General features: G+C 43.7%; 1 protein-coding gene across 1 annotated transcript in view; it reads left to right on the top strand.

Moving 5' to 3' along the window:
- Usp48 (ubiquitin specific peptidase 48) overlaps positions 1–14,050 on the top strand; it is a 64,759-nt gene that overhangs the window by 19,529 nt on the left and 31,180 nt on the right. Inside the window, exons 7-12 of the mRNA XM_029476450.1 lie at positions 397–576; positions 2,361–2,489; positions 3,022–3,171; positions 7,545–7,742; positions 9,885–9,999; positions 11,398–11,689. Coding sequence (XP_029332310.1) covers positions 397–576; positions 2,361–2,489; positions 3,022–3,171; positions 7,545–7,742; positions 9,885–9,999; positions 11,398–11,689 — 1,064 coding nt within the window. The remainder of the gene's footprint in view (positions 1–396; positions 577–2,360; positions 2,490–3,021; positions 3,172–7,544; positions 7,743–9,884; positions 10,000–11,397; positions 11,690–14,050) is intronic.

A 14,050-nucleotide genomic window follows, 5' to 3' on the forward strand; every position in this document is an offset into this window, starting at 1 on the left:
GATTAAGAGACCATCCTGGCCTAGAATCTACCAAATAGCCCATACTGTCCTCCCTCCAACTTGTCCTCCAATCTCCTGTTTGAATTGTCATTTTGTTTTGTTTTGTTTTAAAGGCACTTATATTTTGTAAACATCTTTTCATCCTAGGTGGCTCTTTGCCCATTTGAATGGTTTGACTGTGTTTGTTGGTCCTCTTACCTCAGTCTTTGGGGTGCTGAGTGGTGGGGGTGCAACCCCCGTGCCAAGCTCTTAGGTGTCTTGCTTTGTCCTGTCAGGCACATAAGCACGGCAGTGATAGTTCATGCTCAGGCTACAGGCTGTGCTGTCATCTAAAGCTGTTTTCTCTCTCTCTCTCTCTCTCTCTCTCTCTCTCTCTCTCTTTCTCTCTCTCTGCAGGCGGGTCCTTCGTGTACGAGCTCAGTGCCGTCCTCATCCACAGAGGAGTCAGCGCCTATTCTGGCCACTACATCGCACATGTGAAAGACCCTCAGTCTGGAGAATGGTACAAGTTCAATGACGAGGACATAGAGAAGATGGAGGGCAAGAAGCTTCAGCTAGGGATTGAGGAAGATCTAGGTAAAATCTTTAAGTTGTGAGTGCCCTTTTCAAATATAAATTTTTTTGTTTTTTGTTTTTTGGTTTTTTTTTTTGAGACAGGGTCTCACTGTGTATCCCTGGCTGTCCTGGAGCTTACTATATAGAGACCAGGCTGGCCTTGAACCCTAGTACTAAATTAAAGGCATGCACCACCATGCCTGGATTACGTTTACTGGTAATCGCAATCTTTGATAGTGTCCTAGCCCAAGATTAAGGGTTATGGAGGCTCTTTAGCACCACTAGGCATCATTTCTTGCTTCAAGGATAACCAAACATATTTTGTCACGGGGATGGTTGTGCTGTGAATGCACGTAGGCAAAGGAGACAGTTTCAGTTACAAGGTTTATTCCCAGGAGGATATTGTTTGCTAGAGTGAGATTGTGTCATCCTCTTCCCAGGGTACAGACATAATAACTGTAGGAGAGAAGCTGTGAGCCAGTCTCATGTCAGCTCTTTCTTTACCACCTCAGCTATCATCTCCCAGCTTTGTTTGCCACACAGTGGCCAGGTCTTCTGATGGGAGCCAGTGGTCTTCACCCTTCCCCTCCTGGCATCTGAACCAGGCCCAGGTTGGCCTTGAACTCTCCAGTGGCAATCTTCCTGCTCCTGGGTTCCAGGCCTTTTATTAAAAAATAAGGTTCTTTTCCTTCCTCTCAACCCACTCTCTTTAAAGATTCCTGTGAGTGCACTGTCACGTTCTTAGACACACCAGAAGAGGGCTTCAGATTCCATTCGAGATGGTTATAAATAAGCCAATGCTTCCTGTGCCTTGTGCATGCACAGATGCACAAAATAAAAGTTATATACCTTCCCCAAGGATCTACCTCATTTCTATGGCCTTTTAATGGTTTAGATCTTTAGCTATTTTAGACTTATTCTTTGGGGGGGGGGAGCAGGTTCGAGACAGGGTTTCTTTCTTTTTGTAACCCTGGCTGTCCTGGAACTCGCTCGGTAGAACAGGCTGGCCTCGAATTCAGAAATATGCCTGCCTCTGCCTCCCAAATGCTGGGATTAAAGGCTACCACTGCCATGCTGTTTTAGACTTTAAAAAAAAAAAAGATTTATTTATTTATTTATTTATTTATTAATTATATGTAAGTACACTGTAGCTGTCTTCAGATATTCCAGAAGAGGGCATCAGATCTCATTACGGATGGTTGTGAGCCACCATGTGGTTGCTGGTATTTGAACTCAGGACCTTCAGAAGAGCAGTCGGTGCTCTTAACCGCTGAGCCATCTCGCCAGCCCCTTATTTTAGACTTCTTAAGTGTGCGTGCTTTGCTAAGTGCACCGCTGCTCATGAAGCCAGAGCGTGTCAGAACTGGAAGTACATGTAATGTGGTTGTGAGCTGCCACTTGGGTGCTGGAAACTGAAAACGGGGAAACGCTGTAGGAGCAGCTAGTGCTCCTAACAGCTGAGCCAGCTCCACAGCTATTAGAAGTCGTGTTTGTGTGTGGGTCTCCTGGGTACCATCCATTTTGTTGTTCTAAGACAGGGTCTCCAAATAGCTTGGTGCTTGTTGTTTAGGGCTGTGATCCCCAGGGATCTGCCTCTCTCCACAGCCTGAGCATTGAAATTGCAAGTCTGTGCCATGCCCAGCTTTTCAGACGTGGACTCTGGGGAAGGAGTCAGGACATGTTTGTGCAGTGAGACCTTTATTCACTGAGCCATATAAGTCATAGGTTGTGTACTGCCATGCTCCCCCCACCCCCTATACCTCTTGACCCATCTAGTTAAGTTGTCTTTAATTTCTTTTTCCCAGCAGAACCTTCTAAATCCCAGACCCGTAAACCCAAGTGTGGCAAAGGAACTCACTGCTCCCGAAATGCATACATGCTGGTTTATAGGCTGCAAGCCCAGGAAAAGAACCACACAATGGTTCAAGTCCCAGGTAACCATCTTTCCTGGATTGCTTTCAGGAATGCCTTAGGATTCTGTACTCCAGGTTGATTAAAGACTGCCACCATGTTTATTGCTCATTGTGTCTGACTGTTCAGTATGGTAAATGTTACTGAAAATTGAGCACTGGTCACAAGTTTACCAATTATCCAGCTTTTGGAATGCCGAGGCTTTAGCCTATTCTATTATCCCACCCCAAAGAGAGGCAGAAGCAATTTTTAATAATGTTAAAAGGAAAAAGTAACCTAGATTGAAGTTTGGTTTTATTTTGTTCAACTTCTAGAACAAAAGAAATTGGAGCAACTGGCGGTCCCATTTGGTAGAGCCATTTGCTGCTTCTGGGCATTCTGGGTGGGTTGCCTGGCTTCGTTACTCCTTCTGTTTCACGTCTTCAGCCTGGAGGTCTAGTAAAAGATGAACTCCAGTGGAGGTTCCCATTACAGTATCATCCGTCTTGGAGAACGTATATATCAGTCTTTGGAAAAGGGGATAAGGTGGTTTTTTTGTGTTTGTCTTTTGAATAGCCTTTCTCCAAGAGCTGGTAGATCGCGATAATTCCAAATTTGAGGAGTGGTGTGTAGAAATGGCCGAGATGCGCAAGCAGAGTGTGGACAAAGGCAAAGCGAAGCACGAGGAGGTGAAGGAGCTGTACCAAAGGTTGCCTGCTGGAGCTGGTCTGTGAGATATTCCAGGACGACACTATTGCCATTGAATGCCTGGGGTTTTGTTCTGTGGTGTTTTTTATCTTTACCTGTTGCAAAAATGTATATGAAAAACCCGTTTCCTCCTCTAAGAGGCCAGCTTCTTCTAAAATCATTATGATAACTAGGCATAGAGTATCCCATATACTTGGTAAAGGACCTTTTCAAAGTGGGAGGCTGTTAGAGAATGAGATCCTAAGTCAGCACTCTGCACTCATGACCTGTGAAGACTTTCTTTACTGTGGGCTGGTGTGGCAGCTTAGGGGAAAAAGTGCTTGCCACCAAGCCTGCCAACCTTGCGTCTGACTTTCAGGACACATGGTGGAGGAGAGCTGACTCCTCCAGGCCGTTCTCCGACCTTTGCTGGTGTGCTTCCCCCCCTCACCACACACACACAGAACATAAGGATAAAAGGACATTTTTACTGCCAGATGTGGTGGAGTATGTCTTTAATCCCCACGGAGGCTGGCAGATCTCTGTTAGCTATAGGTAAACCTGGTCTACATAACAAATTCCAGGCTAGCCACGGCTATGTAATTAAGCCTTGTCTCATTTTTTTTTTCCTTCTGTGAGATACAAAATGTTTCTAAAGATCTGATGGAATTGCAATGGCTCCTTTTTAAAAGCACTTTGTTCCCTAAGAGTGGCATACATGTGTATATTTTTTTAAAAAAGATTTATTGATTTTATGTATATGAGTACACTGTAGCTGTACAGATGGTTGTGAGCCTTCATGTGGCACTTCTGCTCACCCCAGAAGAAGGCGTCAGATCTCATTACAAGTGGCTCATTACAAGTGGTTGTGAGCCACCATGTGGTTGCTGGGATTTGAACTCAGGACCTTCGGAAGAGCAGTTGGTGCTCTTACCACTGAACCATCTCACAAGCCCCATGTGTACAATTTTTAATATGAAATGTTAAGCTAGAAGTAGGAATCTTTCTAGCTTACCTCTGGCTTAGACTTATCCACATAACCTGTTCTTTTTGTGTGTTATTTGAATTTATCTTGTGCCTTCAGAGGCTGCAGTTTGTTTGACAAAGCCAACCATACTCCTTCCTAAGGAAGAGAACAATGAATGTGTCAGAACATAAGTGTTCAAGCAGAATTGTACTGAGGTTTTTGTTTGTTTTGTTTTTTTTTTTTTTTTGCCATTCCTAGAATAGTTTTATATCAAAGCTAACTTTCAGTCAGTAGGTCTATATGAAAAGTCGATGTTCTCTCTGGTGACTGGTCCAGCTCAAGGACAGGGCATATTTCTCATACAGATAGGCCCTGGTTTCTACCCCAGCACCCAAAGCAGGGGGTGGGGGGGAGTAATTCCAAACTGCTGATTATTTTGATTCAGTTCCTTCTTTGTGACTTAGTTGCTTCTTGAACTGTGTTTAAGTGCTAGAAGAGTCACTGACCTGTGCTTCCTAGGAAGTGACCCCAGGGGGCATATCACTCAGCTCACAGGCCTCTTTAAAGGAGTTGGCCCTCCTTTCTGTTCTCCCAACCAGAGTCAGTTTCTGTACTGCACACAAGGAGAAGGACTTCTGCTCCGAGACAGCTGCATGAGGCAGAGAGGGAGAAGCGAGTGCTGGGATCTGGAGAGGCCTTGGTCGTGAGCTACTTACTCTTCATGGTGCCATGATCTGTCTCCTCTATACCTTGGCTAGTCAGGAGTCTCAAGTAGCGGAGATTCCTTGTTCTAAAGCCATCATGGTTTATATTGCTTTGGTTTGCAAATACTTAGCCTTTGAACATTCTGTTGAAAGGCCACCTGCCCTAGAAATCCAAGTCTCAGGAGAAACTCCAACTCTTTTGCCTGAGTTATTTACACTCAAAAGTGCTTGACTTCTAGATAAAAGGTTATATTTTTCGTGCTGTTACTATTCAAGACTCTTTGTTGTGTTCAAAATTCACTGGGTTTTATTTTTAGTTTTTGAACCTTGCTTTAAGCTCACTTATGATTTTTGGCTTTTTTCAAGATGGTCTTAACTCTGTAGCTCAGAGTGGCCTCAAGTTCATGGCAATCCTCCTGCCTCATCCGCCTTAGTGCTAGGATTAGAGGAGAGTCCTAGACCCTGAGAGACTCATTACCACAGCTAACACTTCCTCTCCCGACCCTAGCACACTGACTCAAAAGCTGGAAACTTATTGGGTAAGGATAAGCAGGGTGTTAGAGCAGAACTCAGGGCACAGCCTCTGTTTTTTCTTGCTGTTCTTAACTTTGAAGTGACCCCCCCTCGCCCTATAATCCTTGGATCTTATATCAATTCATAATCATTTAAAATCTAAAACAGCAAACAAACTTCATTTGGAAGTTTTCAGTGGGATTCTAGTAGTGGATTAGGCAGTTTGACTCGGTTGGATCCACCTGTCTTTGAGTCCCAGTATGGAACCCTCCTGATAGTGGTTAGGTTCTTTTTGTCTTTTGGGACAAGGTCTCACCCTAACTCAAACTGGTCTGTAACTCACCATGTAGCCTCTGACGGCCTCAAACATAGTGAGGCTCTAGCCTCAGTCCCCTGAGCTGAGCATCTTAAAATAGCCAAATTCATTTGGTTTATTATTATCATCATCATCATCAATAGAAGGTATTGTCCTCTGTTCACTTCCCCCTGAGTTAGAAAAACAGGACACCTGGAGATATAGTCCTTAAATGGGACCCTGTATCAACCTGCCTACCTTGAAAAACTTAATATTAAATATTACTTAAAACTTTACTCTTGGACTTTGTATCAGGACGTAGCAGCATCTTGGAAACTATTTCTTTAGGATATGGGTCACCCTGGCACCCCATTCTTTTGATACCTAGCCTAAACCTGATGAACAGCCCAAAATTGGGGAGACATTTTGAGTATAATTTAGCTATGATCTGATTTTGGGATTCGGCGAGACTAACACTGCGAATTGAACATGGGGGCAGCACACATTCAAAGCTATCACTTTCCTTCTAGGCAGCGCTCACAGAGACTCATGTGTTATAGTTTTGTTTTTTCATTTATTTATTGGTGATGCTGGGAATTTGACCCAGGGCTTCCTTGTGTTAGACAAGTAGTCTGCTATTGAACTACAGCCCTAGCCCATGCTGTGTTGATATCTTGCACGATGCTCCAACATTTTACCTGTTCTATGTCTTATGGTCACCTCTTATATATATATATTGTTTGGATGTATAATTAACTTTTCTATATCTCTTTTCTTCCAAAAAGCTCAAAATGCTTCACATATCTTATCTTTTACACTCAGCAACATCTCTGTGAGGTAGGTAGAAGGCAGGTATTATTACCTTCATTTTGCAAATTACAGATCTGAAGCATAGAGAGTTTGAGGGACTTGCTCACGCTCAGGTTGGATTAGACATTGGTCTTACCTCGTCTGTAACTACTGTGGCGCTGATCAGATGGCTGTCCAGTTTCAGTGCAAAAATGCATATGACACTTCCAATTTTTTGTTGTTGTTGCCAAAACATTGAAATTTTTTACACTAAAATTCAGTGGGAGCTAGCTTTCTGTATGAGACTCTGGAGAGAGTAAAGCTGCTTGGAGCGAGCTTTGCAGCAAGCTCTGCCCTCACATCTCGCCAGTAGTAGCACACAGTACAGATTCATGAAATCAACCTCTGTATGTTTTCTCCTATGTTTTATGCTGGGACTCACTGGAGATTTTGTAAGTAATCAAAGCTGTCCCTTATTTTTAGCTTTGCCTTTTGTGGAAATTTGAGACTCCCTCTCCCCAAATTAAAATTCACTTTGAGATAGCTGATGTTCTTAATTTCTGAACTTCAAATTTATTATTAATTCTGTTCTAGTGTACTCCATCCTAGAACTCATCTTAAATATGCTATTTTCTTGAAATAAATAATGAAATGGATAGATCATAAAGACTTTGGGAAAGGCATACTTTCCTTAATCAGCCCCAGCCTCCCCTTGGATGCAGGAAAGTTGAGTGTTGGGATGAGTGTGAAGTGTGGGCCTAGCTGCTCATTTTAGTTTTCAGATGTGTATCACATACTTCCGAGAAGTAAGGGAGGAAGTGGTGATTTTTCCATTCAGCATACAGTGTCCTCATGGAAGCTCTGCTGTGCTCTCAAGCAAGGCACTTCTTTCTCTCTGTGGATGCCTCTTGTAGAATGTGGCTAATAATACCCGCCGATCCCATAGGGCTCTGCAGATGTGTTTCCACGCACAACTGGGGCTCACAGGAGTGCTAGCTGACACATCAGACACCTCCCAGCATGTCTTCTGATCCTGCTGACTTTGAACAAAGCTTGGGACTGTCCTTTGAGGACAATGCCTTGTATCAGTCAGTCAGTCAAAACCTGTAGTTACATGGTCTGCTCCCACTCCTCTCTCCCCCAGAGCCCTATGAGTTTGTGTCTCTTGAATGGCTGCAGAAGTGGTTGGATGAGTCAACACCCACCAAACCGATCGATAATAATGCTTGCCTGTGTTCCCACGACAAGCTTCATCCTGATAAAATATCAATTATGAAGAGAATATCGGAATATGCGGCTAATATTTTCTATAGTCGATATGGAGGAGGTCCAAGACTAACTGGTAAGTCAGGTTGTCTTTGTCTGCTCCGCTTGTAGAGTGATGACTAGACTTTGCAGAATGGATTTGCTAAGTGGAACAGACGTGAAGCTTAGGCTGCTGAAGGAGGACAGTCAAAACGGGTTCCCTTAGAGAGGCTCATCCCAGTAGCTTGCCAGCTTACGCGATAATCTCAGCAGCCCTGAGCCTCAGTTTGCTTCAGTCCAGTCTTGTTTTTGTAGGGTTAGGAGATTATTTCTTAGTTTATAAGCATCTTTAATTCTCCCTTGAATGTATAGAGCTGTATATATCAATAGCCAATCTGTTTAGTTCTGGCTTCTTCTCAAGATATTTTCTATTCATTATATTTAAATTTTTTATTTGTTTTATGTATCTGAGTGTTTTGTCAGCCTGTGTAGGTGTGCTCTGTGCCCTACAGCTAGCTTCTTTCTTTCTTTCTTTCTTTCTTTCTTTCTTTCTTTCTTTCTTTCTTTCTTTCTTTTTCTTTCTTTCTTCCTTTCTTTCTTTCTTTCTTTTTTTCTCTCTCCCTCTCTCTCTCTCTCTCTCTCTCTCAAAGGTTTGTTTGCTTGTTTGTTTGTTTATGTATGTATGTATGTATGTATGTATGTATGTATGTATGTATGTGAGTACACTGTAGTTGTATGGATAGATGTTTGTGAGCCTTCATGTGGTTGTTGGATTTTAGGTCCTTCATGTGGAATTGAATTTTAGGTCCTCTGCTTGCTCCTGTTGACCCCATTTGCTCAGTTCCTGCTTGTTCCGGCCCAAAGATAGATAGATAGATTTATTTATTTATTTAATTATTTATGTATGTATGTAGGTTTTTCGAGACAGGGTTTCTCTATGTAGCCCTGGCTGTCCTGGAACTCACTTTGTAGACCGGGCTGGCCTCAAACTCAGAAATCCGCCTGCCCCTGCCTCCCAAGTGCTGGGATTAAAGGCGTGTGCCACCACTGCCCGGCTCCAAAGATTTATTTATACATAAACACACTGTAGCTGACATCAGACATACCAGAAGAGGACATCAGATCCCATTACAGATGGTTGTGTGTCACCATGTGGTTGCTGGGAATTGAACTCAGGCCCTTGGGAAGAGCAGTCAGTGCTTGTACCCGCTGAGCCGGCTCTCTAGCCCTATAGCTTTCTTTTTGATGAGTGGGCAACATGGATCCTGATAATCTCTGATGGCTCAGGGAATCCCATGACCTCCAGTTCCCTTTCCTGAAGTCAGGTGCTAATTTTTTTTATGCACAGCCTATTAAATGCTATAGGCCTGTCTGTATATAGGATTCTGCATTCTAAATTACTCATTCAAAATTAATAAACCATGCAATCAGCGGAAAGCTCTATGTTTTTAAATCTTATTTTTAGGAATGTTTACGTGTATGTCTATACACTGTGTACGTGTGTGGTGCCAAGGAGAAGCAGGTCAGAAGGTGGCATCAGACCTCCTGGAACTTGACTTAGGAAGAATTGAACCTGGGTCCTTTTGTTTTTGAGAGAGTGCTGTGCCATCTTTCCAGGCCCTGCCAGCTCTTTCAGTGAATCACATTTCAGGACCATTGTGATGGTCAGAAGTAAAAGTGTTTGCCACAATTCCTGCTGACCTGGGCAATTCCTAGGATCCCCATGATGGAAAAAAACAGGCTCTGTGTGGTCTTTAGTTGTGCACATGTGCACTGTGACACATTCACTCACGCACATTATATACCCACAGTAGTAATAAATGAAACTTAAACACTTACAGAATTACACTGCATGTGATTCCTAGAATATCTGTGCTCTTGTGTCCTCTCCTCAGTGTTGTGTACTTGGAAGGAAGGTCATGTCTGCATGAAGACCGTTATATGATTAGGTCAGATGTGTTGACTTCCTGCTCCAGCCAGCCATTTGGTTCCAAGTATCTTGGCCATGTGGTACATCGTGCTTTAACACCGTGAATTACAGCTGATAAACACTTATCTCTTCCTTATATAGAACTGTTCCTGTGCAAGAATAAGAATCTAAGTCAGCAAAACTCATTGATTGTGCTGTAAAAATTTGTGCTTTATATTTAAAATTCTTGTGTACTTTGTTCAATATAAAAACCATTCTCATAGGCAGTCAGTGTGAAAATGACGTTTGTCTCTGATATCTTGTCTCTAGTGAAAGCCCTTTGTAAGGACTGTGTTGTGGAACGCTGTCGTGTACTGNGCCTGAAGAATCAGCTGAATGAAGATTACAAAGCTGTCAACAATTTGCTGAAAGCGACAATGAAGGGGTATGTTACAGCATTGTCTCTGAGTTGCCAGGCTGTTACCAGGCAGCTGCTGACACATTCTGAGAACAGAGCTGGCTGTTAGAAAGTGGAAGGTAGACAGATAGCAGGGCTGTTGAGGTAAAGCTTGTACGGTGAGTGTGGCTCACATCTCTGTTCCTAGCACTTTAGAGGCTGAGGCAGGAGGGCAGCCTGCACTACATGAGTGAGTGTCCTTTAAACTTCTTTTACATTCGTTTATTTTATGTGTGTGGATATGTTAGTGGATATGTGTGCGTGTGTCATGGAACATGTGTCATGGATCATACACATTTCTACAATGTGAAAGAGGACAACCATGTGGTTCCTAGGGATTGAACTCAGGGGCCTGCTTTATTTGGTAGCATGTGCCTTTACTGCTGAGCCCAGGACTCTGATGAAAGAGCATATTTATTTTCTGCATGATCTTCTGTGCCTCACATGCATGGCTGTTGCCCACAGAGGCTACCAGAGGACATTGGATCCCTGCAGACTAGAGAGTACAGGAAGTTGTGAGCCACCATATGGGTTCTGTGAATCAACCTCGGGTCCTCTGAAAGAACAGCCAGTCTCTCCAGCATTTAAACTAGGATGTTTTAAAAATGAATTTCTGGAGTGTTTACTCTTATTTTTTTTTAGGGTTGTTATTGTATTTATTTATTTATTTATTTATTTATTTATTTATTTAGTTTTGTTTTGTTGATTTTTCGAGACAGGGTTTCTCTGTGTAGCCTTGGCTGTCCTGGAACTCACTCTGTAGACCAGACTGACCTCGAACTCAGAAATCCACCTGCCTCTGCCTCCCAGTTTTTATTGTTTTTAAATGAGCCAGGCACAGCCTTCACTTTGTTAGAAAGGAAGCAAGAGAGGTCTCTGCCTGACTGTGTGACTTGGTGTTTAGATCTGGAGGTCCAGGAAGGGTATGTGGGGAAAGCATCCCAGCAGGCCTGGGCAGGCAGTGTCCCATTCCCTCAGCAAGGATGATGTGAAGTTGAAATGCGGAGCTAAGTGGGGCACCCTCAGGAAACACAGTATTGGAAGTATGTTGACCCCCAACTCTAGAGCACCTGTCACTCAACCAAAGAGTCGTTCAGTGATGGTATTTGCTGTGCTCACGTTAAGAGTGTGCCGATTTAAAGGTACCGCTGTGTGTGCTGAAAATGATGAAATTGAAGGTGGGCTGTGATTGGCCTGGATTTTAGTTTGATGCATGTGAAAGAGGGCAAGCTTTAGAGTGGAAGTGGCTCAGGTCGGGAATTGAATTAAACACGGTTGTGTGCTCAGGAATTGATTTGAATGTGTGTAATTCGTTTTAGTTGTGTTCTTGAGGGCACATTGGGAATCACCCACCTACTGGGGTTTAAAGCTCTTTCTTTTCCACAGCAGTGATGGATTTTGGGTAGGAAAGTCTTCCTTGCGTAGCTGGCGCCAGCTGGCTCTTGAACAACTAGATGAGCAAGATGGTGAGGCGGAGCAAAGCAACGGGAAGATAAACAGGAGCACCTTCAATAAAGGTGATGGGGTGTTCCGTGCTTCTGGAGATAGAACCCTTACAGTGTGTGTGTATGGGGTGGGGTGGGGTCTCTGTCCACAGGGTTCCTCCCACCACCCCAGCTGCTACTGCTGTTGCTCTGCAGATTGGTGTCCCTGGCTTTTTCTTGAATGTGGGGGATTCGTGCGTGTTTAGAGTTGGAGGGTCTCAGTGGCAAAGCTGCACTGTGGTCCCCTTCTCCCATGTCCCCACCAGTTTGGGGCATCTGATGAGAAGCTGTGCTGTGCTCCGCTTGCTCATGGTCTATGTGGGCAACACCAGACCAGGGCCCTTTGCTCTTTATTTTCAGTAAAATTGCCTGATAAAAATTTATGTCCATGTATGTTAAAAAAGTGTTCATTCATTATGGGGGCAAAAATAATATCATGCTCAAGCTTTTAATATTCTACTCACAGACTCGGCAGGGCCTGGGTACTTCCTTTACAGCCTCGAGCTCTGGGCTCTGGTTAACCTAGCCAGTCACATGCAGAGTTCACAACATTTCTGTTCCAGCCTCAAGGGTGGGGATTCAATTCCAGAAGACTTTCAGGCTGTTGCGCCCCACAGTTTGACTCAGGAGACCAGCCATTCAGCAGTGTGATCTCTGCACCCTGCCCCAAGAAGGGCAGGATTTGGACAGCTTATTGCTTGTCCATTCTTTGACTAAGCCCTGCTTTTAGTCAGGAAATCATGTTATGTTAAATCTAGCAGTGAATAGATACCAAAGGAAATTAAGGCATTTAGAGTGACTTTTAGGTATCAAATGGAGATTGTAGGTTGTCTGTTATTATTTTTTTCTTGATATTTTTATTTTATTTTAATTAGATATTTTCTTTATTTACATTTCAAATGCTATCCCTTTTCCTCGTTTCCCCTCCAAAAATCCCCTAGTCGTCCCCCCTCCCCCTGCTCACCAACCCACCCGCTCCCACTTCCTGACCCTTCATTCGCCTTCACAGGAGCAAGGGCCTCTTCTCCCATTGATGACCGACTAGGCCATCCTCTGCTACATACATAGCTAGAGCCATGAGTCCCACCATGTGTTTTCTTTGATTGATGGTTTAGTCCCAGGGAGCTCTGGGGTTACAGGCTAGTTCATATTGTTGTTCCTCCTATGGGGCTGCAAGCCCCTTCAGCTCCTTGGGTCCTTTCTCTAGCTCCTTCATTGGGGGCCTTGTGTTCTGTCCAATGGATGACTGTGAGCATCCACTTCTGTATTTGCCAGGCACTGTCTGTTACTAATTTTGAGGTTAGTTGTACTCAGGAATGGTTAGTGACTTGTGAACAGTTATTTTTCCCCAGATTTTTGTTATTTTATGATACTGGGCTTGGAACCCAGGGCCTCCCACGAGCTAGGCAAGAGCACTGTCTCTGCACTGACACACAACACAGTTCAGTGGACACAGTGTCAACTGCTGACATACATGCATGTATGTTTATTTTTATTTTTTATTATTTTAGTTTTTTAAGCTCTGTTGAAGTCATTTGTTTTCTACACTAAACATTACCCTCCCCTTTTACTTTTTTTTAACAGATTAAGGTCTCCTGTATCCTAGGCTGCTCCCAAAACTCTATAGCTGAGGATGGCCTTCACCTTCTGCCCTTCCTTCCTTCCACTTCCCCACCCCACCTAGCTACATGTGTTAGTCCTGCTCAGAGGCAGGGTGTTGCACTTACAGTGTAGCCCAGGTGAGTCTGGAGCTTGGCATCTTCCTGCCTTGCTCACTGCTGCAGTTACAAGTGCGCAGTGCCCCTTCCTGAACACACAGCCCAGGCTGACATGAACTTACAGTCTTCCTGCCTCTACCTCCCATACACTGAGGTTATCAGTGTGCGCCTCCACACTTGGCAATAAATGCCTTGATGTAGCGTTAGTGTGTTAATATTGTCTCCTGTCTTAACCTGGAAAGCCCTTGAATAACTAGTCTAGTTTCCAGATGTTCAAGAGTTCTTCCTTTGATTCATTTCCAGGGTGTAGAATTACATATAGCGACTGTGCAGACAAGCAAAGACAAGCAGGAATTGACTGTAATGAGACTTCTTAAACATCAACACGTGTCTCATGTAAGGTTTCTCTTCAGAGAGGGTGGTGAGACAAATGACAAATGACACACACACGTGATACTTCTTAGAGCTCATGGGATGTGTAAATAAATATTCACATTTAGAAAAAGCAAATTTTATTGGCTTATAATTTTATTTATTCATTCATTCATTTTGAGACAAGGTTTCTCTGTGCCCTGGTTGTCCAGGAACTCTGCTTTATAGATCAAGCTTTATAGATCAACTCCTGGGTGAGAGCCACCTGCCTCTGCTTACTGAGTGCTGGTATTAAAGGCGCATGTCACCACACCCAAGCCAGTCCCTTCCCTTCCCTTCCCTTCCCTTCCCTTCCCTTCCCTTCCCTTCCCTTCCCTTCCCTTCGCTTCCCTTCCCTTCCTTCCTTCATTTCTTCCTTCCTTCCTTCCTTTCTCTCAAATGGCATCATGTTAAAAATCACTTGTT

The sequence above is a fragment of the Mus caroli genome, chromosome 4 (genome assembly GCF_900094665.2).
Source record: "Mus caroli chromosome 4, CAROLI_EIJ_v1.1, whole genome shotgun sequence".
In the NCBI taxonomy this organism is placed as follows: Eukaryota; Metazoa; Chordata; class Mammalia; order Rodentia; family Muridae; genus Mus; species Mus caroli.